This window comes from Parus major, chromosome Z (genome assembly GCF_001522545.3).
Source record: "Parus major isolate Abel chromosome Z, Parus_major1.1, whole genome shotgun sequence".
In the NCBI taxonomy this organism is placed as follows: Eukaryota; Metazoa; Chordata; class Aves; order Passeriformes; family Paridae; genus Parus; species Parus major.
Genome location: NC_031799.1, coordinates 69,009,711 through 69,035,344, shown reverse-complemented (window position 1 = coordinate 69,035,344; position 25,634 = coordinate 69,009,711). Strand labels below are relative to the sequence as shown.

Below are 25,634 nucleotides of genomic sequence, written 5' to 3'. Positions count from 1 at the left end.
GTAATTTCAGTTTCCTGCTGTATCTGTAAGCAGAATTACAGTGTTGATACTCTGTCAACAGAGTTTCGTAATTGTGGCTCTAAATGTATTGCAATTTCATGGAAGAGAGACATGAAATACAATTTGATAGCTGACCAAAGTCAGACAATGCTGAAAACACTGGGAAGATTTCTTACAGAGGAAAAAAAAATTAAAAAATTGTGTCTTCAGCTAGGTTTGTCATTTTCAGCTGTATTCTAGTTGGTTATTTTGCTCCCTCCCAATTTAAAGAAAAAAACAAAGCAGTAAATATTCTGTAATATATAGAATCATAGATTCATAGAATATGCTGAATTGGGAGGGACCCATCAAGATAGAAATGTTCTTTTGAACAAAACAACTAAATAGATTATTATTAGCCTTGGTGCATCAGTTATCTTCCATATTATATGTAAAAGTATAGGCTTTAGCTATAACTTGTTTTTGGATTAGCCAATGAAATGAAACTTTCTGCATTGCCAGTGATGTCATACGTTCTTTTATTTTATGTGTTTGTTCCCATCACTTTAATACACGCTGCTTTAAGGGAGATTCAAAAACTTATGGGCAACACTTGGAGTGGTTTTGCTTGTTGCACATAACTTCCATAGTTAGACATGGAGCACAGGCACAGCATGCCCTGGGTAGCAGATTCCAAACTGCAGGTGGTTCACCAACAGGCTGTTATGCTGTGCTTCCTCATGTTGGGGGCCAGCCTGAGAGTCAGTTCAGGCATGGCAATATTCCCTTGCTGGTGGTGGACGCTTCAGTTTCTCCCACTGGAAGTTCCTCAATGTCCCTCAAACTGAACAGTGTCTACAAGGCACAGCTCTGAGCATGGAGGTGGGACACGAAGTGCTAGATGGCATTGTGTCCCAGAGAAACCCAAACTTTTTTTAGATAGCCTTTTAGAAAGGCTGTAACATCCCCTGTAAGCCTAGCCAAGGCCAAAGTTCTTTGTGTTATTTTGCTCTCACCTCAAGGAAGGAACATGCTCAGGGACATGGGAAAGAAGAGCCCTTTTTTAATCCTCTCCCACTCTCTTCATTGCCCTTTTGTGGCATTGGTGTAGCAATAAATAAGGCCTCATGCCATGCACATTCACAGACTGCTCATTTCTGCCTGTTACTCAGCAGGGAAACAATAACTACAGTGCTCACCCATGACAGGAGTCATTAATTTGTTCTAAAGTATTCTGACATTAAACTACCAGGATTGCTGTCATTCATAGGTGACATGTTTTATTTGCATATATTTGTCTGCTTTGGTGTTTGTCAGTGTGAAATGTTTTAATGAAATGGTCAAAGTGTCAAAGAAAATAAGTAATAATTTTGTTTGACATTACTTAGCAAACAAAAGAAGCAAACTGATGGTGTTGAGAGGCTGGGAGTGTATATAGAAGTGTGTAGGGTTGCCTGTTAACACACATTTCTGTTCCATCTACCCATTAGTCCTGCTCAGTTGTCTTTGCCCCTTTCTGTTTGTTGATGACTGTGTTTTTGCAGACCGTGGAGGAGATTGAGGGTGTGCTGGGACGTGACCTTTATCCAAACCTGTCTGAGGAGAGATCTCGGTGGGAGAAGGAGCTGGCTGGCCTGCGGGAAGAGAATGAAAGCCTCACAGCCATGTTGTGCAGCAAAGAGGAGGAGCTCAACAGGACCAAGGCCACCATGAACACTGTCCGTGAGGAGAGGGACAGGCTGCGTAGAAGGGTAAGGCTGGTGCACAGATGATGCTTTATTCTCCCTCCAACCTGTGTGGTTTTCTCACCAGAACAGGCTTCTCTTTAATCTCACTTCCTGTACTTGGCTACAGGACTAGGCTATACAAATGATAAAACTAGGACAGAACTAAACATAATTGAAAAAGAGTGTGTGAAAAACAGCCAGTGTGCACAACAGCCTGATTTCAGAAATCATGTGTTAACAGAAAAACTGATATTCATCTTCAAGGAAGCATATGTAACTTGGATATAGAGAAAGCAGATGTTTATCTAGTGAATTTTCCTGTGAGGCTATTTTTCCTGTAAACAACAAATATTTCTTTGTTTTTGATGGGAATTCAATTTGTGATTAGGAGAAAGAAATAGAGCAGGACTTCTGTCAGTGGGTAGTAATTCTCATACTGAACAATGAGTAGTTCCAGCCATGTCCTGCTTCTCTGTCTACATTTTATGATGCTTTAAGATCAGATAAAGGCTTTGTACTTTGTGTGGAGTCCAAAGTAAAATGAAAAAAGGGCAGGGAAAATTAGTTCACAAAAAAGAGGAAAGATCCAAGAGAATGTGACCTCAATCTCAGTTACTTTTAAAATTTGTTAACTTTGTACCTGGTAAATTTGCAGAGCTTTGGCTAGATATGAAGTATTTTGTTTTTAAAACAGGCAGCTTCAAGTTTGTATTCAGTTTAAATGACAATTCAGACTGCCATATTATGGTAAACTATTGCAAGTATTACTCTTTATTGATTGGCAGCAGATTGGCTTTTCTTTGCTGTTCTAAACCAACATTGTTCTGCAGTGACTGTGCCATTAGAGCACGAGCCTGCATCGTGTGAGATTTGCAATCTTTAGATATGAAGCCACAAATTACCTTTTCAAAACTCCATCTTCTCCTAACACTAAAAAGGCACGTGTGATGAGGCAAGACTAGTAATCTCATATCATATAAAGCGAGACCACTTCAACATTTCCTTTGTAAATCTGTAAATTTTTGTCTTATTATATACCATAGGTTGTTTTCATTCCTGAAATTTTTGGATGATAGTGACAATTTATTTTTTAGTGGAGTTAATGCTACCCCTTGGGCTACAGAAGTAGCATTTATGGACTGGCTGTATTGTTGCCAGACTGAGGGGGTGGACATCAACACAAGCAGGCAGAGTCGAAATGTATGCTTGAGAAATTTGAGAAAAAGATGCAGGTATTGACACTCCAGGTGATACAGATCAATACTGAGATATCAAACAAGAGAAAGAGAGGTGGCATTGAGCATACAAGGAGATTCCTGTTTTTAGCAACACAGTATGCAAGTTAAGGGGCTGAAAGAATGGTAACAAGAATTCATGCTGACATCCAGGAGCTCCTCAGCTGAGAAACAGAAAAGGGGAAAGAAAGAATTGGTATTGTACCCTCAGGGATCAGCATGGCTGAGCCATGGCAGCAAATTCAGTCCTATGAGGTACCAGAGAAGTTATTTTCAGTAGGGATTGGAGAAACTGTAAAAAGGGTCGTGAGATCTGATCTGGAATGTTATATGTTGTTCTTATCTCTTATGCATGTAAAGGTGCAGTTCAAATTGGCAGAAAATTATGTAGACAATGGTCAGAGGGCATTGTCTGTGGAGAAGAGACTAGCATGGTGAAACAAATTCTTAATTTGTTTTCTCTTTACAAATGCTAGAGAAAGAAAATAAAAATGGAAGTAATGGCTATCTAAACTCTGGGAGAAATCTGGAGCAAGAACAGATTAATACAAACCTCTTGTGGCTATTCAAGCCAGAAGTTAGATTGTGAGGTCACCAAGACACAAGAAGAGTGTGGTTCTGAAGAAACAGGAAGGAGTAAATGGAGCTCTAAATGGAGCTTTAAAATATCAAAGTTATGTTTGTATAATGAAATATATGACTATGCAAGGATACCTGTTAAAACCAGGATCATTACATTAGGATTGTATCTGAAGGACAGCAGAAAGAAACAAGTTAACACAGCTGCATTAATTCTAAGCCAGCCTTAGTATCTTTCCAGGATTCTGTGATATCTTGTCTGGCTGCCAGCAGTTCCAGTTCTCTGTTATGGAAGCATCTCTGGTGAAAACAGAATTAAGGTCATCTGCTTGTTTCAGTTATTTTCAGCTATAGAGGACTTTACTGAAATCTGGTAATCAATATCATCCTTAGCATTCAGAACAACTGATTTATTGCCCCCACCAGGCACGTTAGTTCGTGACATATGACCCTGTCTGCACGCTATGTAATTGTTGCACTGGAGACTGCATTTGCATTTTTAATGTAGCTTCATATCCATAGTGGCAACAAAATAAATGTTTTCTTTGACCTATGAAATATTTTCTATATGCCACATGAACTCACGAGTCACTTCAAATTATTTCCCTGGAGAGTGGGAAAGGAGATCCAACGAAAATTTAGTTGTTGTCCTTCTCAAATTAAATTGGGTAAAGTGAACAACCTTGAAGTTGACTAGATCAATAGGTCTGTTCCTTCAGACCAATGCCTGTAATCAAGCAGAGTGCTTTCAATACATTTTTCTCAGGCTTGTTGGAGATTTAATTTAATTAGGTATTTACTGCACTCAGTTAACAGATTGAGCTGCTCTCTGGAACATTAGCTGAGAAGCAAGATACATTCAGAGTTTGTTTCTCACAGATCATTAGCAAGTGAAGTGATTGCTTGCTTCTGTAGGTTGTCTGCAGTGTAACAGCTTATTTCATAATGCCGAGGTTTATTTTACCTCTGTATTATTTTGCTAAATAAAATTTATTTAGGTCCGGGCCTGTCAGTGCCCTAGAAACTGCTTACACATAGCTGACCATAATCCTGAATCCAGTAATGCAGATAAGATGGTGGGGAACTTCTGTACCAGTCTGTGGGATTAATATTATTATTACATGAGAATAAAGCTGTAATCAGGTCAGCACTATTTGCAACTACTATACAGTGTAACAGGCTTGAGTGGTAGAAGAAAAAGTTAAAAGAAAAGAATATTTGTGTTTTTAGATAAAAGCCCTTGTATTCAGCATGGGGTTCAGATGAGCAGCAGTGAAACACCATATAAACTCCATCCTGACTGCAAAGTAAAAATTGTGGGTTTTTAAATTATTGCCCATGAGAGTTTCCAGATGAGTGGTACCTCAGCACAGTCTTAGGGAGCTGGTTGGCATAAAAAGCAGTGGGTGTGGGCAGCATTCAGGCTTCCCTGAGGCTGTTCTGAAGAGCTAAGTCTGAAGTGAAAAGGCAGTTCCAGCTCTGGAAGTCAGTTAAGTCTGTTCTCTGCATGAGCCATATGTCAGCCTGCTCAGTTAATCTTATGATGATTGATTGATGGTTGTGAAGGCTGTTCTGTACCTGCTCCAAACTTGGCTGAGGTCACCAAACTGGCCAGAACGAAAACACTTAATTAGGTGTCTTCAACTAAGACCCTAATGAAGACATAATCTGTGGAGTAATTGAAAGTTAGCGGTTTATGTGTGATCCCATCAGCTGCCCACATTTCCCACTCTGGAGAGCTTTGATTTGTGCAGAGGGCTCTCCCAAAATATGTGGTACTTGTGGACTGTTGAAATCTACCCCTGCCACAGCAGGACTCAGATCCTTGGCCTTGCAAATGTTCTTGGGCCTGTACTGTTCTCAGATGACACAAAGCTGGCAAGATCTACTGGACTTTGTTTTTTAGTGATTCCCGTTGGGATCAGAAGGTATTGTTCCAGATTGCTGGAGAACACTGATGTGCCTATAGAGATTGTTATCTGCTTAAAGTGACCCTGGAACTGTTCTGTCTCCTTTGTCTCTTGGTGAGCACCAGAAACCTGAGGTGGGAGCGCAAAGCTATTTCCATTCTCTGCATCCTTCACTTGCATGGTATTTGCTTATGTAGCAGCATCTTCTCTTGGGTGTCAACAAAGTAGAGTTTTACTTCTGTTTCCAAGCTTACATGGAAATACTCGGCGTTTAATTGACCTTATAGATACCAGGAAAAATTACTGTACTCAGTCGATCACAACAAACAATACATAGGAACTCAGACTTTGCTCTGGTGCTCATGATATAGGAGAGGCTGAAAATTATCTGGCTGAAAATAATCAACACTAGGACTGAATGAAAGGTAAGGGGGTTTTTTTGACTGGGAAGGGCCCTCACCACTTAGAGCATCTCAGATTGTTACATTGGTGTTTATTTGGCATCTTCTCCTCCACAGATCTGCAGTATACATAAATAAATTAGAAAGTGGGGGAAGTTCACTCTCTTTGCCTTGTTGTACTTCATCTTCCTGCTCTGTATAATAGGGGAAAGGAAAGGAAGGAGAATTAAAATGCTGGGGGGGGAAAAGTCCTGTTACTTGAAGGCTTCAGAGGTACTGGATGATAGAACAGATCATGAGTAAGGTAGAACAAAAAAAATCCCAGGTATGTCCCTCATTTGAAATGGGTTTAGAAACAAAAGCAGCAGGTGTCCTTTGAATGTGTAAAAATAAGTGACAAAAACAGGCAGTTTATAGCTGTGGTATTCTATTTCGGATGTTAATGAATCATGTAGTTGTCACTATGCATATGTAAAGTAAAAAGAATAAAACATGCTTCTCAGAGTCATGGTTATAAATAATGAGAATATTCCACTGAAATATTTTTCTATAGCCCATGATGCATTTGGACAAACATGTCTGTGATGCCTGCTAATAGCTTATCAAGTATTTCATAAGTTGCACATTGCTGCAAACACACATTGTAGTGTGTCAGCCCCTTCTGTCATCTAGCCTTGCTTTCTTTTTATTTAATTCTCAAGGTGTTAAGAAATTACCCATAATTTTTCACTATTTCCTACTTCAATTCTCAGCATTCAAAGGGAAAAAATAGGAAATGCAGCTCAACAATTGGCTCAATTGAGAAACGTAATTTGGAATTACTTATGTTTATATTAGTAACTTGAGAACATCTGCTTGCACAACTAATTTTTACTATCTAGGCTGTCCATTGCTCTGAAGTCTAATGACTCTGTTGCTTTGTGTCTCACTTAATGCACCTACTCCTGTTCTTTCTAGGGTTGGTTCCAGCACTTCTTTACTTCTGTAATTTCTTGGACCTCCTCTAAGAATTTAGAAGATATTTCCTTTCCTTTTTTTCTGGATTTCACAGGCATTTCCCTGGATTTCTCCTTTTTCCCTTTATTATAAATTCCTTTTTTTTTTTTTTGACCATGTAAGATCTGCTTGCCAGACAATTTCCACATCATTTTAGTGCTTCAGGAGTTTATGGCAATTTTTATACTCTTCTGCATATTTCTGTTTTTAAGCTAGGATGGTGCAAGGACTCAAGAAATTTTTATTTAAATCCTTCCTGGTTATTCCTCCTCTGAAACTCAGAAATCCACACTCTTCCTGTCCTATAACTTTTTTGGGTTTGTTTCTATACTTGAATTTACCCATTTCATTCTGCCGATTTTCTCATCGATTTCCTGTAAGATTTTCCCTTTCTCTCTCTCCCATTTCCAAGTGTTTCTCGTGTCTTATGTGCAGTACTGCAGCTTACCTTCATTCTATGAGTTAACCTTCAGAATAATTTATATTACATTAGTAATGATGTTAAAGACTTGACACAGAGGGTCAGACAATTTTTATTTCCACTTTTAAAACCAATCTTTTCATAACCTGTGCATTCACCAAGGCAGAGAAGAAAATGGCTTTTCTGAACTTTGATTTGGGTTTGAGTTATTTTTTCTCTTCTTCGGTCATTCTTTATTTTTTCTGCAAAATAGCTGTTGGTGTGGGAAAGTACTGTCTGAAGAGATGCTGCATACTCTTCCATTTACAATGGAGGTTTTGGTGACCAGAAATAGTTACCTAATATGTCTCTGCACAGTGTGGTAGCTGGGCAACCCAGTCATGAGATGCTTGGTGAATGTGTGAATTGTGAGAAGGGTGATTTTATTTTACAGGCAGACAAACTTGCCCTGTTGTCCTGCTCAGAATTAGCATCCAGTACACAGTGTTGCTATAATTAGTGCAGCTATTTTTGGCAGTCAGTTCAGCATGTAATTTCATAAATGAAGGCCTGACTTAGTAAATACATCAAGAAGGACAGATAAGCAGGCAGCTTCTTCTTTTGGTTGCTTCTATGAAACGACATTAAGCCATTGAGTTGCACAGATTAATAACTCTGCTGTGTTGAGTTTTCTTCTAGAAGTGCTTTCCTGAGCAAAGCTTTACCTGACTAAACTCTTAGCTGTGTTCATTTCTCTTTCTGTTTCCAGTGTTTTTTTACAGATGTGTATGAATAATTAGCTTTGTAGTTCTAGGCAATAGTCACTTCCCAGTAAGAAAACACAGAATAAAGGAAACCTGTCTGCATTAAAGGTTTGTGTGATACAGTCTTCGCATAAGGGAGTTCTGAACTTCAGAGTCTACCCACAGCTGGCATTTAAGCAGCTTTACCACTCTTTCCTGGTTGCACTAAAATTTAAAATGTTACTTGTTTTTGGACTGCAATCTTCCAGGACTGGCTTCTGAGCATAGGTGAATATTTTATCAATATTTAAGTTGGACATAGAGGCTGGGGTTTTATTTTATAAAGAATATATCCAAATGGTCTTCCTGTTTGTTTGCTTTTAAACAGTGCTGTAACTTAAGGACTTGGAGAATTTAATTTGGAACAGCCTGGGTTGAAAGAAATAGTAAGAAATGACAATTTTGACTTAATGAAGTTTTGGGGATGCTTTTTAATTTTTTATTTTTTTTCAGTGCAAATACCACAGTACAAATCCTATCTGCACTGACATTCCACATCTGCAAGCAAAAATATGCATGCATGGTTTATTTCAGTTTTATGCATATCAGCAAGCTGAAATTATTGGCTTGCACCAGTAGAGCACTCCTGTCCTTAAGGTTTGCATTAGTGCAGCTGTACTCATGTTGAAGCTAAATATGTTTGTATAAACAAAGGAGACCTCAGCTGCAAATATGTAGAAGATACTTGCTATGGATGTGCTCTTCATACATTCTGCTCAGTTAACTTCATGAGAGAATTGCAATTAAGATTCATAATTGTGGGTCAAACACCGATATCTGGTTTTTAGTAAGTTATTTTTAACATTGGGGAATTTGTTTTGAGGTTTTAGTTGTTTGGACTCACTTTGTTCAAGGTGCAGTGCTCCTCCACAACTGAACAGGTAACTTGAAAGTGCAGTGTGACTTTATGTGTTTTTATTGTTGCCATCTATGGCTTTTAAAAAATACCATATTATGTAAAACACACAGGTTGTTTTTTCTTTTCTTGTAATTTGTAAATACCTAAAAATTCTTTTGACAGTAAGTGTGCAGGCACTCTGTCCTTCAGTTTGCATACAACAGAGGAAGAGGCAGGAATACACTTCAGGAAATAGGAGCAGGCTGTAGGAGGCATAAAATGCTTCTTTGGTGACTGGGGAGCATTCCAACTTGAATTCTTTCCTCTCTGCAGTAGGTTTAAGCATCTGTTGTGCAGAGAACACATGACTGCTGCTGCTGCTTCAAGCAGAGATTGATAAAGCACTGACCAGATGCACCTACATCTAAGTATAAGCTTTGATGCAACTTTAATTTGGGTTTTTTTTGACTACAGGACTTCAGCTTGCTTATAAAAGCATTGCTTGTATAAAAGCATTTAGTATAAAATCACACCTTTGTTTAGATGGTAGGAAACACAGTTGCATTTCATGCTACATACAAGGGTAGATATCAAATGGGCTGAACTTGACTGGGCTTCTGATAAAATTTCACAAGTTCTATTTTGTAGAGAAACTTTTCCAACAATATCACACAGAAACCTGTGTATTTAAGGAAAACTGTGTTCAGGGGAATTTTCTCTTTAGATGGTTTCCTTCACCTTGTCCCATCTCACACTCTTGAGATCTGTGGGAAAAATGAGCTCTGTCACTTTACCTCGTGTCATAACTCTTGTGTTAAGCAGACCATTTATTCCTTGTCTATTAAGAATCATTCCAAGGTAAACACTATAATCTTTAGCACAGCTATAGGTTGGCTCCTGCAGACCTTTATTTTTCTTTTTTTTTTTTTTTTTTAAACCTTTAAGCGTAAAATCTTTTGACATCAGCTTTACAAGTATCTGATGTGTTATGAAGACCATGCAGTTTTTGCAGGGTATGTTTACAGGGAGCTTTTGCAGATCGTTGGTTGAGTACTTTGATGCTACTTTTTTTGTTTTTACATTACTCACTAAATGGTAGCTTTAGTTGACTGTAGATTTGAAGTATGATTAATATTTGAATTTCTTTAATCTTTAAATATATGACCAAGTCAGCAAGTGATTTATTTATGTCAAGAGGTTTTTTTTTTCAGCACTGGAGTTTTCCATTAACAAGAGGACTGTAATTTGATTTGTTTAGCCACCATTATTTTAGGCTGGAGCACTAGCTTTACTGCAGGGGGAATAATTTCTATACCTGTACTACAGCTGAAATTTTTGAGTAATTATTCTACAGTGGTATGTTTGCATATTGCACATAGTTTAAAAAACTCTTAGCAGTGGGATTTTAAAATAACCTCCACTCATCTGCTCCCCACATGTAAACTTCGTGGCCACCATAGTACAAAAATGTGATTTCTGTGCTGAAGCCAGAAGCAATTAGACTTGGCTAGACAATGAAAAAATCTCCAGACTATTTAAACCATGAAAGTGGAAAAATCAGAATGTTATGTTTTTTTCCAGGTTCGGGAGCTGCAGACTCGTTTGCAGAGTGTGCAGGCCACGGGCCCATCCAGCCCGAGCCGCCTCACTCCTGCCAACCGCCCCGTCAACCCCAGCACGGGAGAGCTGAGCACCAGCAGCAGCAGCAATGACATTCCCATTGCCAAGGTGGGGTTTCTGTCTTTGTGAGCCTTCTTGTGACCTGGGAAAAGCAGGCTTCATTTTGTGCTGTGCATGGGTGGGATTAACTGGGAGATGTTTAGGAGAGTCCTGAGCAGGTCCACGAAGCTGCTGTGAAAAGGAATTAAACATTATTGATTGTAGTTCTCTCAGTTACAAAGCCTGGCTCTGTTCTCTAGTAGTTTGTTTCAGCTTTTCAGGTGTAACTAGAGAATAGATGGGGTTTGTGTGATCTTTATGGGGTGTGGGCCACTGTGTAACCTGTGCAGCACTCTGATTTACAGATTGCTGAAAGAGTGAAGTTGTCAAAGACAAGATCAGAGTCTTCATCATCTGATAGACCTGTCTTAGGATCAGAAATCAGCAGCATAGGGGTAAGAACTAAACTGTGTGCATGCATGATCCATATTCCAATAAAAGCACTGTTTTCTGACTAAAATTAATATGAACTATATGAAAATACTTTAAAAGCTAGTTTCAGCAAAATATTTCAACAATTAATATTTTGCTCAGTATTAAGATCTCATTTTCTCCTAACAAGTGGCTAGAGATCATTCTCATGAGTGACTTCAAGGGGAAAATTTTGGAGGCAGTTCCACCAAAATACTCATCAAGAAGGCTCTCCAGTTCATTTCACAACTTTCAACCATCAGCAAACTGGATTCTGCTTTTGAAATGCCAGTGTAAATCGATAATGCTGTTGTTACTGTGTGCTAATATTTGTTTTACTGAATAACTTGGCTCTAACCCTTTGCTAAGCTCTCAAGAACATAAATAACTTGCATAGTAGGCTTTTTAAATGTACAGTCAAATAGTGGACTTCACCTTTGGTTAGTGGATTTGTAGAACAGAATGGCTTCTAAAAGTGGAATCTTGTAAATGTTATCAATGTAAAATTCATAACAAAAACTGAATAATGAATGCATTGAAGTGAGTGCATGTAAGTAAATGCAGATCTCAACGCAGAAAGTATCTGGGAGAAATTCAGCGGATATCTATTCACAATGATCTATTAACTGCCTTGTGCAGGTGTCTAGTACTGTGGCTGAACATTTGGCACATTCCCTTCAAGACTGCTCAAACATCCAGGAAATCTTCCAGACTCTCTATTCACATGGATCTGCTATCTCTGAAAGCAAAATCCGAGAATTTGAAGTGGAGACAGAGAGATTAAATAGGTGAGCTGGAAAGTTAGATGTGCTCACGCATGTTGTCTTCTGTTAGTTTCGTTAAAGTTGACTGCTTTTTTTACCCTTTTTGAACATTTCTTAGTTCAGTTCCAGCTCAGCTGTGGCAGCTGCAGATAAACATGGAATGTGGTTGATGAAGAGGAGATTGAATCATGTGCTAAGGATTCTTTCCATAAGTATGAGTTTGTGCATTATTAGATCAGCACAGCATCTTCCCCTGTCTGCACTGTGCAGTGTCCCTCTCTGTGGCTGACCAAGTAGTCACTGGCACCTTTTTTCGTAAGACACATTACTCCTTGAAATAAGGACACCCATAGCTTAGTCTGCATCATTCTGGAATTAGCTTGCTTCGTTTTGTCCTGAAGAAGCAGAACAATTGTATTTAATTGTCCCAATAAATGTACTGATGCATGGCGGTGTGACATATATACCAGCAAATAGGTTTCTCTCTGCAAAAGAGAGATTGAAACTTTCTGGTTGCAGTTAAAATACTGCTGGTGTTACCCTTTAGCAAGCTCTATCAAAACCTCAAAACCAAAATAAGTGTTTTATGTCTTTTTGGCACATAAAATCAAAACTGTGGATTGGGAATATGAGAGTCGTGTCTCAGCATATCTCTATCCAAATTCTGTCTTCCCCACAGCTAGCTCAAATTTAGTCTGGTTGGTATAATATATCTTTTTATTTATAGCTCATGTTTTTGTAATGCTGCAAAACGTGATTCTTGTTTTCTTTTTTTTTTTTTTTTTTTTTTATACACTGCACAGTTATGCTTTGACAGCATGTATCATTATAGAAGATGTCAAGATACAGAAAGTGACAGCTCTAGCATCTAGAAAAGTCAGGGCTTTATTCTGGTAACTGAACAAATGGTATAATAGCACTTCTTATTCTTCTTTGTCAAGAAGTCAGTGATTTTACAGTCCTGTATGGCATGGATTTGTTCATTAGCTACCCGTGCAAGGTTTCTACTTGTTTTTATCTCTGGTCCTGGCATATATACAATTTTAACAGTTAGGCATAGTATATTGATGTATGGTTCAGTTGTGAACAGAGAGAACAAACAGTACTGATACTCTGAATCTTCATTTTCATGTTCAGGGTTAACCTCATTGAGGAGGGTATTACAGCTAAGCTTCTGTTTGGCTGTTGCCAGAAAATTTGGAGGTTACATTGCCCCACTGAAATCTCATTCACAGTTTGCAAGTTCCCTCTCTAAGCACAGCCCACACATGACTTCAGGTGGAATGGTTACTCTGGATTTTCAGAAGAAAGGAGGCATTTATGCAACTGCATGATCCCTGCACACACCCACAATCACACTAATGAATATGCCATTTAAAACAAGTTGCAAATGTGGCAGCAAAAAGTGAGGAATGAAGGCAGAAAAATTGAGCAAAAGGTTAATATGAAACTGTCCTATGCAGTCTTGTGGCTGCAAAACAAGGGTATAGCTTTCTGCTTGATTCTACTGCACAGGGTTATGACTACATTTTATAGGGAGGAGAAGAGCATGACTTAAGAGAAATTTCTGCTCTCTTGACTTTTGGTAAGGGATACAGAATGATGGATTTTGTTATCTTCATTAAAAAAACGTTGTGTAGACCAAGAAATTTTCCTGGTTTCAAAGTATGATTGTCTTAGAGTTTTCAGGACAACGACTGCAAGTTAAGCTTGAAGGTTGCAAATTACTTTTTTGCAGCCGTATTGAACACCTGAAATCCCAGAATGACTTGCTGACAATAACACTGGAGGAGTGCAAGAGCAATGCAGAGAGGATGAGCATGCTTGTGGGCAAGTACGAATCCAATGCCACAGCCCTCAGGCTGGCACTGCAGTACAGGTATGTACCCACACAGGGGGCTCAGCCAGGAACAGGGAGCTGGGGGAGACTTGATAGAAGTGTTTAAGAGTGAAGTTGTTGGTGTGACGTAGTTACACTGTTAATTTTTTGCTTCCTCCTTGAAAAAGCACCCCTTTGGTTACACTGCCTGACAAACTTATTCCTACAGTGTATTTCAGCTGTAGTTGACCAGCACCTAACAGGAATGTAGAGATTTATCTCTTCATTCTTAAATACTAAATTAACATTTGAATTAGGTGTTGTGTGTAGGCTCATACTGTCTTGGTGAATCCAACCTTAAGACACAGGTTCTCTGTACCTTTCACAAGACCTGTGGACCAAGGAGTGTTATAATCCACATAACTCAGAATGACTTTGTATTGCATCAGTTGGAATTGTGGATTAAAAGCTTGGTATTTGCTAATAAGTATCTAAATTTGCATCAAACTATTTGCAAAAATATGGTTCCACTTAACACCTTCAACTGCAACTAATTTGGGACAGGCAGATTTGGTCTTTTAAAGAATGTATTCTCTTACTATCAGCCTTGAGCAAACTTCAATGAAGTGTAAATTGCTAGTACTATGTTAGTATGTATTTTTAAAAATACTAAAATGCAACAGGGATTGTGTGACTCATTTGAAAGCTGTTCCATTGAGCCACTTGCGGCCAGTTTAGAGCAAGAAGTATTTTTCTTGCATCTTTTCTGCTTACAACACTTTGAGTAGTGTATTTGAGTAGTATTGTAGAGTATAGAATAATATATGTTGTATAGTAAGAAGGTCTGGGAGAAGTTTCTCAAAGGGGTCATCTTGACCATTGTTTGTATTGTGACCTGTTTAAAACATGCTTCTGGAACTTCCTTTATTTCAGCTCACTCTCTTATCTTTTGTCTTGTTACATTACTTGAGGCCAGCCTGGCACTGTTACAAGAATGGGGAGACTGCTGAATGCTTGTGATAGAAGATATGTGTATAATGTTATTTAATATCCCTACTGCTAGACAGGTAGTAGAGAATCATGCAGTTAATCAGATATCTCTTTTTTCGTTGTTGCTATTGCAGGTATTGCTCTTCTTTAAATTGCAGGTAGTATTTTGTGTGGTTTTTGTTTTCCCTTTCAGTGAACAGTGCATAGAAGCATATGAGCTGCTGTTGGCATTGGCAGAAAGTGAGCAGAGTCTCATTCTTGGACAATTCAGAGCTGCAGGTGTTGGTTCTGTTGGTAAGATGTCAGTGAATCACAATTTAAGGTTTTTTTGGCATGTCATTTAGCATTACAATTGGTTGTAATGGTGAATTGCGTCATGACCCATTATTTAAGAATGCTCTCCAGTCATTTCTTGGTTTTAACTATTTAAATTATTTTACAACCCCAAAAATAGGGAGAAAAATGTGAGAGAACAATTAAAGTCACCTGTATATGCTATCACAAGGAGATGCCTCTTCTGGCAGGGAACTGTACAGAGTGGAATAATTAAACAATACTTGTGAGCACAGATTCCTTGAACCATACAGCTGTGGTAGTTGCAAGTCCGGATCTAGTAAGATTAACTCCCCAGAAACAGTCTGATCTGTGAAAAACTGGGATTAAAATAATACAAAGGTAGCATTAAGTAGTTACAAATAAAAAATTAAAAGTATTACACAATGAAATTCCAGTGTTAGTAGTTCCATTCCTTTTATTGGTAGGAGAAGGCAGTCATAGTAATCTTCAAGTAGAGGGAAGGGAAGCATTGAGAGAGAGAGTAACTCTTCATACTGTTCTGAGGCATAGCAAGTCCCTGGTGTGTTAGGAGCACTGGCTTCTCAGTAAAGGGGATGTCTGAGATGTTCTTCCACCTCTCTCCAATCTCTGTTCATTCCTTTTCACAATGTGCTGGGGAACTTTTCCCAGCTGGCAGAGATCAGTGAGTAGCAAAGTGAATTTAGGCCTGGAATTTTTATTCCTGTAGGTGGTAGAAAGAAATCTTATAAGGGAGAAATACTTTTGGTATTCATCTTACGTGCATTTTATGGAAAAGACTGTAGTTAGATTTTATGTAGGTGTCTGTCTACAGCTCTTAATTATGGTATTATCAGTTACAATCCTGAGATAGAAATAGTACAAATTTCCCATTACACAGCACAGCATGGAGGAAGTCGTGTATGGTTTATGTACCTTTACTTCATTATTAAATTTGATTAACACACCTAGATAAAATAACAGATTTTTGGTTTGAAGATCAGTCAAGCTTTATAACAACATCTGTGAGTGGAAAATTCATGGGAGTTGCATCAGTTAAAGCTGAGCATATCCAGCTTCTCTTAACATTCACCCTTCCATTCTTCCTCATTAACGTTACTTCTAGTGCATGCACTTCATTTGGCAAGTGTGAAGTACAGGCAATTGACTTGAACAAGGATTAAATGAAAATCCAACACAGAGCAAGCTGTTGGGTTTTGCTGAAGTATGAATATATTATAGCCTAATCCACAAATACATTTGTAGACTTTCTGTGTAGCCAATAACATGTCTTACTTTAATGACTTGACTGCAGCTGGAAGACTGTAGGAGTAGTGACAGTGGTGGTTTCAGTCCTGCTTCTACTGAAGACTTACAGCTACACAGGTAGCTGTATCACCACTAAAAATTACAGTAATTTAATAAATCAGGGCTAGTTTTCTATTGGCTTAGTATGCTTGACTGTAAAATGTGAGAGGATGCTTCTGAACAAGGCAATTCTTCTGTCTAGCCAGGTAGCCAGGTAACCTAAGAAGGTGTTTTGGCAAACCATCAGGCTTGAGATCAAGGTGTCTGTGAGGAGAAGCTCTGGAGATGACTACACCGTGAAGCCACACTGCACAGTGTATTCATAATTTGAGCATCCAAACCTAATGTTAATGTAGAATAGAAACATTACAAACATTACAACATTACATTACAAACATTACAAACAGACAAGCTAAAATCCTCCATCACTTAGGACATATAGCCTGGAGCCACAAGTACTTGGAGCTTGTTACTGGGAACAGGGTTCATTCAGGCCAGTATCCCAGTTCCCACTGATGCTCAAAAGGAGGTGAAGTTGCTTTTACCTCACAGTTCGGTAATTTATTGTCACGATCTTGGTATAAACTGAGAGCACGTAGAAGGATCTCTTGCCTTAATTTCTGTCTGAAATATTGTTTGCTTGAAAACCAGGGGACCAGACAGGTGATGAAAATGTCACACAGATGCTTAAGAGGGCTCATGACTGCAGGAAGACAGCTGAGAATGCAGCAAAAGCCTTGCTGATGAAGCTGGATGGGAGCTGTGGGGGAGCCTATGCAGTCACAGGCTGTAGCGTGCAGCCCTGGGAAAGCCTCTCCTCCAACAGCCACACCAGGTAACTGCAACTGTTCTGCTCTCCTAATCTCCTAATCTTTGATTCCAGACAAAAATTTATGTTCTATTGTATTTGCTGAGCTACCTCCCCTCACTTCCGTCCTTTCGCTTCTGTGCTTTGATTTATGTCACCATGCCTCAGTGGTCTAATTGTCAGGACTTTGAGCAACTCCAGCCAAGAAGTTTTGTATAAATTTGTTGCAAATGGGTAACTCAGAACTTTGATCTTCCTCATAAAGGGCAAAACCATTACATTTCTTTTGCTGCAGTTACTTTCTTGCTGTTCTGTTTGAGCTCAAACCGTGTCATTGTTACTCATATCTATTGTATGCAGACAGCATGGACATGCAGAGAACCAGAGATCTGAAACAGGCTTTCACTGGCATTTTGGAGTGCTCAGGAATTGTTTTCTAAATGTGGTGAATCTAGCCATTCTCTTTTAAATTATTTCCTCTCCTTTCTCCTTTCTTACCCTTTGCAACCCTCCAAATTCTTCCTTCCCATCTTGTTCTTTTCACTCATGGCATGGAATCAATTGGATTCTTCCAGGAAAGACTGGGTATCGCAGTTTTTCTGAAGACCTATAAGATAATGAGACATAGATGAGCTATTATTGCAGAAGTGTTCCAGTTCAAATATATCTGCCAGCAGCTTTATTTTGAGTTTTTGCCTGCCTGTGGTGTAATTGTACTCTGCAGTAAATATGTGTGCTTGTGTATGGGTACAGATTTGGCAAGTGTCATGGATAAATATAGATGAATGTTTTTCTCTTTAAAAGTTATTTTTGTTTCTCAGATTTGCTCTAAGACTTCATTTCAATTCAGTTTTCTAGCCAGTTCTCTATTCAAATGCTGTCATTTCTTTGACACTTTAGTTTATTTTAGTACTGTACCATTTCCTCTTTTTGCTGATGCCTTCTCTGAAGGATCTTATTTCCTACCATATGACTGGCAATCATACAGCAATCATTTAAAGAAATCACTTCCGTGGTGGTTTTTTGCTTTTTTCCCAAATGTTAATCAGTGTGAAACCACCACACATGGAATAGCTAAAAAGTGAGAAAAAGGTAATCTGAGGGAACAGGGTCCTAATGTGAGGTGAATTTTAATGTTTTATTCAGAGAAGTTTTCTGGTGCACTCTCAGTGCAAAAAAGCTGTGTCTTTACATAGAAATGACTGTGGCAGCATCTGTGCTAGTGGCACACTGATCACACTTTGTACCAAAAGCATTTAAACCAGCATTGGAAAGAAATTAAATGAAGCATTTTCAAGCACTTGGCTTGTTGTGTCTAAGGCCATATCTACACCTGTATGTGAACATGTTGTCTGTGTCTACATGTAGTAACACATCTACCTAAGCCAAGCTTGTTTTATCCCATTCTATTGTTTGAAAGGGTCATTTTCAGTTTTTCAGAACCACCTTAGTGTTTTCTTCCTTGTGAGATATGTGGCATGTAGTCAAGGCATAGTAATTTTTTTTTTCTTGAAAAAATTTCGGGCAGTTTCCAGTATTGACAGGGAAAAATTAGGGGGGAAAGGGATTGTTTCTGTTTCAGTGTTTGCTTTCCTAGACTTGCACTGAAAGTATTTGGTAGGAATCTAATCTCTACAGCCCTTGCTTGCTTTAGCAGAATTTCTGGGAGGTTATGAGAATGAGGATAAGAATCTGTGTTTGTGTCTGTGTTCATTGGTGGTCAGCTGTACCTGTGTCTGTATCACCATGTTGGCTCAGTAGATAAAGTTTCAGCAGAGTATGCTTAAAGTGGTATAGGATTTAAAATTTCATCAGGATAAACTATGTAATGAATGTGAAAATGCAAATTTAATGTTTTTATATGAAACAAATGTTTCAGCTTGAGCCATTATTATCATTGCAGTATTTTTTTTTTTCTGGTGTGGAGCAACATATTGTGCTGAATGAGGTAACTTCTACAATTCATTTTAATATACGTGGAACATAGGAGATAAAAGCTGTTGTCACTCACCCAGAGGGCACACAGCAAGTCAGGAATTTGTGACATGGGCACCCTGATCTGATTTTCACTTAGAGATTGTTGTTCCACCCCCATGCCCAAAGTAATTTATCTTTGCCTAAGCATACTTATCAATGAAAACATTTTTTAAACTTCAGCTTGTCCAGAAAATATAGATCTTTCCTTCTATTGTGTTCAAGTGACATGTTAAGTGAAAACACGTTAGAGGTATTTTCAAATTTTTTCTTCCTGTGAACCCTGTCTCAAAGGAGAGGAATCCCCTCTTCAGCTTACAGACACATGGCATTGTGTCAGCCCATTGATGGAAAGCCCGTCTTGGTTCAAAAGGCATAACTTTCCTATATTTATATCACAGAACCACAGAATCATCAATCTGGTCCAGCCATCACCCCAGCACTGACGTAACCACCCCTAAACCTTATCCCCAAGTGCCACAGCCTGACACCTCTTAAATACTTCAAGGGATGGTGACTGCACTGATTCTCTGGGCAACTTATTCCAATGCCTGACCACTCTGTCAGTAAAAATTTTTTTCTAGTATCTAATCTGAAACTCCTCTGGCACAATTTAAGGTCATTTCCTTTCACCTCCCGAGAGTGTTGTGTGAATCACCCACCACTTGGGGGCCACTGTGAAAATATTTTTACAGTATTCGATTGAAACATACTTTGAATCTGCAAAACTGATTTTTCTTGCCTTTGATGTTTCAGTGTTGCAGGCTTTTAGTTGCAGATTTGTATTGCTACCTTTTCCCTTTGAAACTTAATTAATGAAGTGGCTGGTAATAGGATGATGCAAGCTATCCTTTGCTGGGACTTGTTACAAGTTGCTAATTCTCCCTGATGTTTGAAATCCTGTAGAATATGGATGTACAGTGGAATTGTTGACCCATCTTGGGCTTTGAAATTTCAGATGAGATTCTGAATGTCAAGTCACTGAACACATTACTGAGACTAAGTGCTTGGTGGGCTACTAGTGATGAGCGGTTAAAAACTGTAAAAGAGAGCAACTGACATGAAAAGAAATTAAAGGCAATGAAAGACTTGACTGGCAGCAGCTCCACAATAATGTTGCCAATGTGGTTTTTGAAAACAGGAATGGGTTTGCAATGTAATTGGAAATCATAATTATTTTAAATGGACAGAGGCTAAGTATAGAATATACACCACCAACAAGGTCTGACTGATTGCACCTTTGGAAGGAGACAAAAGGGAAGAAGCCCAATTGTAACACTGACTGAAAATGGTGTGTTTTATTCCCTGCTGTGTTAGTAAGCCAAATCTTAGATCTGGGTTCATGGGAGGACAGATCTGGTCCCTTATATGCAAAGGCAATTCTTTTCATTATTATTAGTGTCACAAAATATCTGAACTCAGTCAATGATAGGAATATATCTCTTGTCAGAACCATCTCAGTTTTCAGCTATGTTGGTGACAGACAAGATTATTTTGGCTGAAGCATGCAAATAAGTTATTTGGAAATGTTCAAATAGATATCTTAGTGTTACCTGTGTAACACTTTGTTGCTGGACTGAAGCAGTCTCAGCAGGAAGCAGGGCAGTTTACTAAAGCCTCTGATTTTAGCTGTTTGTCTTTTGCCTGGTTGGGGTGCTTTTCAGTTTGTCAGGAAGTTACTTCTGGAATTGTGTTGTCCCAGATATCAAACCATGATGTTCAGCTAGAAAGACAGTAGTGTTTGGGCTATGTGTACTGTGGATCAGCTGCATTCCTTAAAGCAAGCTTTAGGTTGTGTGCAGGTATTCAAGCAAGTTCATGGATTCAGTTCTGACAATGTTAATATCAATCCTACCAACTGTATTGTCCACACCATTGCTTAATTGCAAATATATTCTATTATTGACTTAATTTTTAACAGATGAAATGATGCTCATATAGGGTTTTATGGATAAATTTTTGTACTGTGCAAAAACTACTAACAGAGAAGCATTGCTGAAAGTCTCTTTTATGTCCACCCACTGCATTTTATACACACATACTTGTGCCAGCAAATAAGACTGACATTATGCTGTACCAGCCCACATATTTTCCACATATTGTATATGAATTAAAATTAATTTGACATCACTCAGGCATGACATCATTATAAAAGACTTGAGGAATGAAGCAAGTGTGAAGAACATTCCTCTTTTCTTGTTCTGATACAGCATCGGTGAGAATGGCAGATTGATGTTGTATTCCCTCCAGCTGTGATGAAACTGTGATCCTTTCTCTGTCCTTACCTAAACACTTGAGAAATGAGAAACTGCACATCTTTTGCAACAGCTTCCTGTGGTTTTTGGGTGGTTGTGTTATACTATAAATGTTTTCCTTTGTCCTGATTGCTGTTCAGAAGGGAAAGCAATATCAGAAATTCAGGATGAAGTGCTCACCAGCTGTCATCCCTTAAAGAGAGCAGTAGTAGACCAGTTCTGTGGCTGTGCAGAGCTGTTTGGTGGGGGTTTTGGGGCAGCACACCCTGGCAGAGTTGCTGGGGAGATCAGAAACACTGCAGTGCTGTTTCTGTCCCTCCTACCCCAGCTGCTTCCAGTCTTCTGGGTGGGGATGTGCTGCTAAATGCAGGGGGAGGGTAAAAGTTCCTGTCCTCTTCTGTGCTGGCTGAGATACAAGTTCCTTGCTGAGCTCTCTCCAACTCTTTAAAAAAAAGAAACATAGAAGAAGAGCAGTTTGCTAGCAATTCATCAGAGGAGCCAACTCAGCTGCAGACAGGCAGGCAGGCAGCCAGGACTGAAGTAAAAGCAGCCTGAGTATCACTGGCAACAGCCCAGACAGCCTTCCTCAGTTTGGACTGCACTCCCCTAACACATATGTGCACAGCTGTGGGTCTTCAAGAGCCAAAATCTGTGAATGTGCATGGAGTATTAGGTCCAGCTCAACATAACAATAAACTTTCAGCATTTTTTTGCTCAGGTGTCATTTGCAGCAGGATGGCTGGGTTTTCTTACCTTTTCAAGCAAAAACTGAGATGAGGTCTCTGTGCCCCAAGATTTGAAGACTTTTAAAGCTATCCTTCTTGCAACAACAGCTGTTTTACGTTTAATCCAGAAAATCTCTGCAATTGCAGTCTTTGGGTGCTGAGGAAGAAACTTACAATATGACTTCAGTACAGAATTAAGTACTTTTCACATTGTCTGTCATTATTTTTATATAAATATCTAATTCAGTAAGATGCCTTTAGGCTCAGTAAAGCAGGATTTATTAAGTGTTTCACAGTTTTCTAATCAAGAAACAGTATGAACAAAAATTTGTTTCAGCCTGAGGGTGTTTCTATGTATATAGGGACTGAGTGCTCTTAAGTTCCACTGCAGAAGGAAATGGATGAAAACAAAAGACCAGTTCACAGTTGTGTCGACCATAGCAGGAACCTCTTATCCCTCAGAAAAGTAGGGAATAATGTGAAATTAACACAGAATTGTAGTAAAGAGCTGTAATGCAATATTTCATGGGAGGGAGGATTTTGAGAAATATTCATAGACCTGCCAATTCTCTATTTTCTCCAAGGCTGTGCTTGGAATTTGTGGGAAGATGGGCAATTATTTGAAGCACTTTAAAATCAATGTAGCTTTAGCTGAAGTAGAACCAAAGAACAAAATCAAGCTTATCTTGATAGGCTTCCCCTTTGCACATGCATAATATTTTAGGACATCATCCTGGCTTTCACAGCATCTAGTGGATGGGACATTTTTCTTAGTACAAAAATGTTGAACAACAGTGCAATTTGATACAGAAAGTGATTTATTCCCCTGCTGATAACTGAGATCATCTAGCATTCCAGACAGGCACAGTTAATGGATGACTTATCCCTCACCCCGCAGCTGATTACAGGACCTCAGGAGACAGCAGGCAGCTTTGAGTGAGGCTGTAGAAACAACTTGGCATTTTATTTTCCTTTTAGTGTTACTGCAACTATATTCAGCCCTGGAATGCTACAGCTGTGTCAGTCTGGGCTCGCAGCAGCACTGGCATGCGTGGTGGTGGGTAGGCAGCACTCAGCCACCATTGTTCTAATGGCATTATTGCCCCTTTCTGCAATCCCTGTGTAAACACGTATGGGGCAGAGTAATGGGCCCTCATTTGTTCAGAAGATACAACTAGACCTTAAAGTCTTTTATAATGAATTTTTATTAGAATTCCTGCTACTCTGTGGGTTAGTTTGAAGTCACTTTAGCCTTGAAGGAATTTCAGTGTGCTGAGGAGTTCACCTTCATGTGAACTGAAAGCTCTCCTGGCATCTGCCACTGGAATTTTGCTCAGGTTGATTCCTAAAAGTATCCATTAAAATATCTGAGGTGATAACTGGTATTGTCGTCAGCAGAGATAGATCAAGTCTGGGTTCATTCTTTTTTTCTTAGCAGATCCGTCTTCTCAAAGAAGATGAAGACTCAGTGTCTGAGCAGCTTGCTGTGCTGTGTTACTGCTAAGAACTCTTAAGTAGCTTTTTTTTTTCCTTTTTGAATAAAAATCCCCCACTTTTTTTCAGAAGACACCATTTCAGTTGGCAATTTTGTTACACATCACTAAATATCTGGCTTTGCAGAGAAGTTCTCACATGATACAATTTTCTCATGCTGCTTAGAGAGTTAATTTCTTTTCTGAATTTCTCACACCTCACATTGCAATGTCCGGTCCATACTTCATCTGTGTCCTTTCTGTGAACTTTTAAGATGGAGACGCATTAATGAGGTATTGGGAGGGTGTTTGATATAAAAATTAAGATTTTTTTTTCAAACTTTTTTTTTTTCCCTAATACCATTTTTTCTCTTTCCAGTACTACCAGCTCAACCGCAAGCAGTTGTGACACAGAATTTACAAAGGAGGATGAGCAGCGGCTGAAGGATTACATCCAGCAGCTGAAAAACGACAGAGCAGCAGTGAAACTGACAATGCTGGAGCTGGAAAGCATCCACATTGATCCCCTTAGTTATGATGTTAAGCCACGTGGAGACAGCCAGAGGCTGGACTTAGAAAATGCAGTCTTGATGCAGGAACTCATGGCAATGAAGGTATTTAATTCATAACCAAGAGGGGAGCTGCTCTGCTGGTAATGCCCCTGAATCACAAAATGTGCTCAGTCACACACATGGGAGGCTTTGATAATGGTCAGTCGGTAATTAAGGATAACTTTGTTGTAACACATAATCTGGACTGAAAATCCAGTAGTCAGAAAGTGACAGAAGGCAGTGCATTAACAGTGATGAGCTATGTGTGTTCTGAACTGGGAGGACTTCATCTGTGTCTCTAAACTTGGAGTGCTCTTCTTGACAAACCAGATGCTCTCTGTGAGAGTTATGGCAGCTGAATTGCTCGAGGATGACCAAAAAACATGATTCAGCACTTCCCAAGAGACAGTTCATTACTTATGAGCTTGCAAATGTGCATCATGAATATTTGTGAACTGAAGCAGAACAAATTCAGCTGCTTTTAATATTGGTGTGGGAGGAGGAATGGTCTGTCAAATGTCATCCCTGATGCTCTCTGGCAGTTGGTCACAAGTCCAGAGCTGTTCTAGGCACTGTGTTGCAGTCTGTACCTCAGTTCAGAGTCTCAGCAAAGGTGTGTTATGACTTGCATTAACAGAGAGCTTTGGGGAGAGCCCTGGTTTATGTGTCCAGCTCTAAAGATGTGATCTAACAAAGCTGATCTTTACCAGGTGTAGAGCTTACATCATTTTGTCTTCTGTATTGATTTTGAGAGGTGAACTAAAACACTGGAACATACCAATGGCAATACCAGGTGTATGTCTGCATTCAGAATGTGTCTGGTTTTGGTACAATTTAAGTAAGTTTAATTTCTGTATTTTAGCAAGTGCAAATTTAGCCAAATAATTGCAGACATGTCAGGTGATGTTACTGTGTGGGACAGCAAATCCTAATAATTTCACAGGCTTCTAAAGGTATACATTTTTGCTCAGATGTGCTGCTTCTGGCTAAGTGGTAGCCTAGTGTTGATAATTATGTTCTTAGTGGTTCTGCTTTTCCATGATGACAGTTACAGTTTTGCAATAATGCATTCATTAATTGCAGTTCAGAAAACATTGCTTACTAGCAGTTGGGAGATGTAAAATTATGTTACTTGTTTGAATACATTGTAGCCAACAGCAATACATTCCCCATAACTAAAGCCTGCAAGATGTGCTGTAAGATGTTTGGTAGGTAATTAGATGTGTATTTCAGATATCACACTTCCTCTCCATTTTTTGCATCCAGATCTTCCCTGAAGTCTCTTGTACACCATTCTTACCTCTATTTTTAAATTTTAACTTATATTTTCCTAATTTAATTTTAATTTAAAGGTAAGGGCAAACTGCAAAGCTGTATCCCTTGTGAGTAGTGCTGTTGCCTTCTCTGACTGTCAGGATCACCACCAGTTGCATATCATGATTTCTGGTACATTTTTGAGTGCTGATAATCCTTCTGTTCACACAACACTTGTTTTTGACACATGGCATCCATTTGGCTGGACCTGGAACACTGGGTTTTCACTGTAGGAATTGCAACTAGAAGAAGAAGATTTTCTTCTTGATTGGGTTGTGTGTAGTGAATACAGAATAGACACACATTTTGCATAGGTGTCTGAAGTTACCTTCAGCCCTTTGCAGTACAGAGAAACTGATAGT

General features: G+C 39.0%; 1 protein-coding gene across 2 annotated transcripts in view; it reads left to right on the top strand.

Annotated features, from left to right (window-relative positions):
* Nucleotides 1-25,634, top strand: part of MCC (MCC regulator of WNT signaling pathway) — a 187,776-nt gene that overhangs the window by 141,941 nt on the left and 20,201 nt on the right. For both annotated transcript variants that reach the window (XM_015652946.3, XM_015652950.3), the window contains 8 exons: nt 1,524-1,730; nt 10,450-10,596; nt 10,893-10,982; nt 11,638-11,786; nt 13,501-13,641; nt 14,765-14,865; nt 16,825-17,008; nt 23,787-24,021. In XM_015652946.3, coding sequence (XP_015508432.1) covers nt 1,524-1,730; nt 10,450-10,596; nt 10,893-10,982; nt 11,638-11,786; nt 13,501-13,641; nt 14,765-14,865; nt 16,825-17,008; nt 23,787-24,021 — 1,254 coding nt within the window. The remainder of the gene's footprint in view (nt 1-1,523; nt 1,731-10,449; nt 10,597-10,892; nt 10,983-11,637; nt 11,787-13,500; nt 13,642-14,764; nt 14,866-16,824; nt 17,009-23,786; nt 24,022-25,634) is intronic.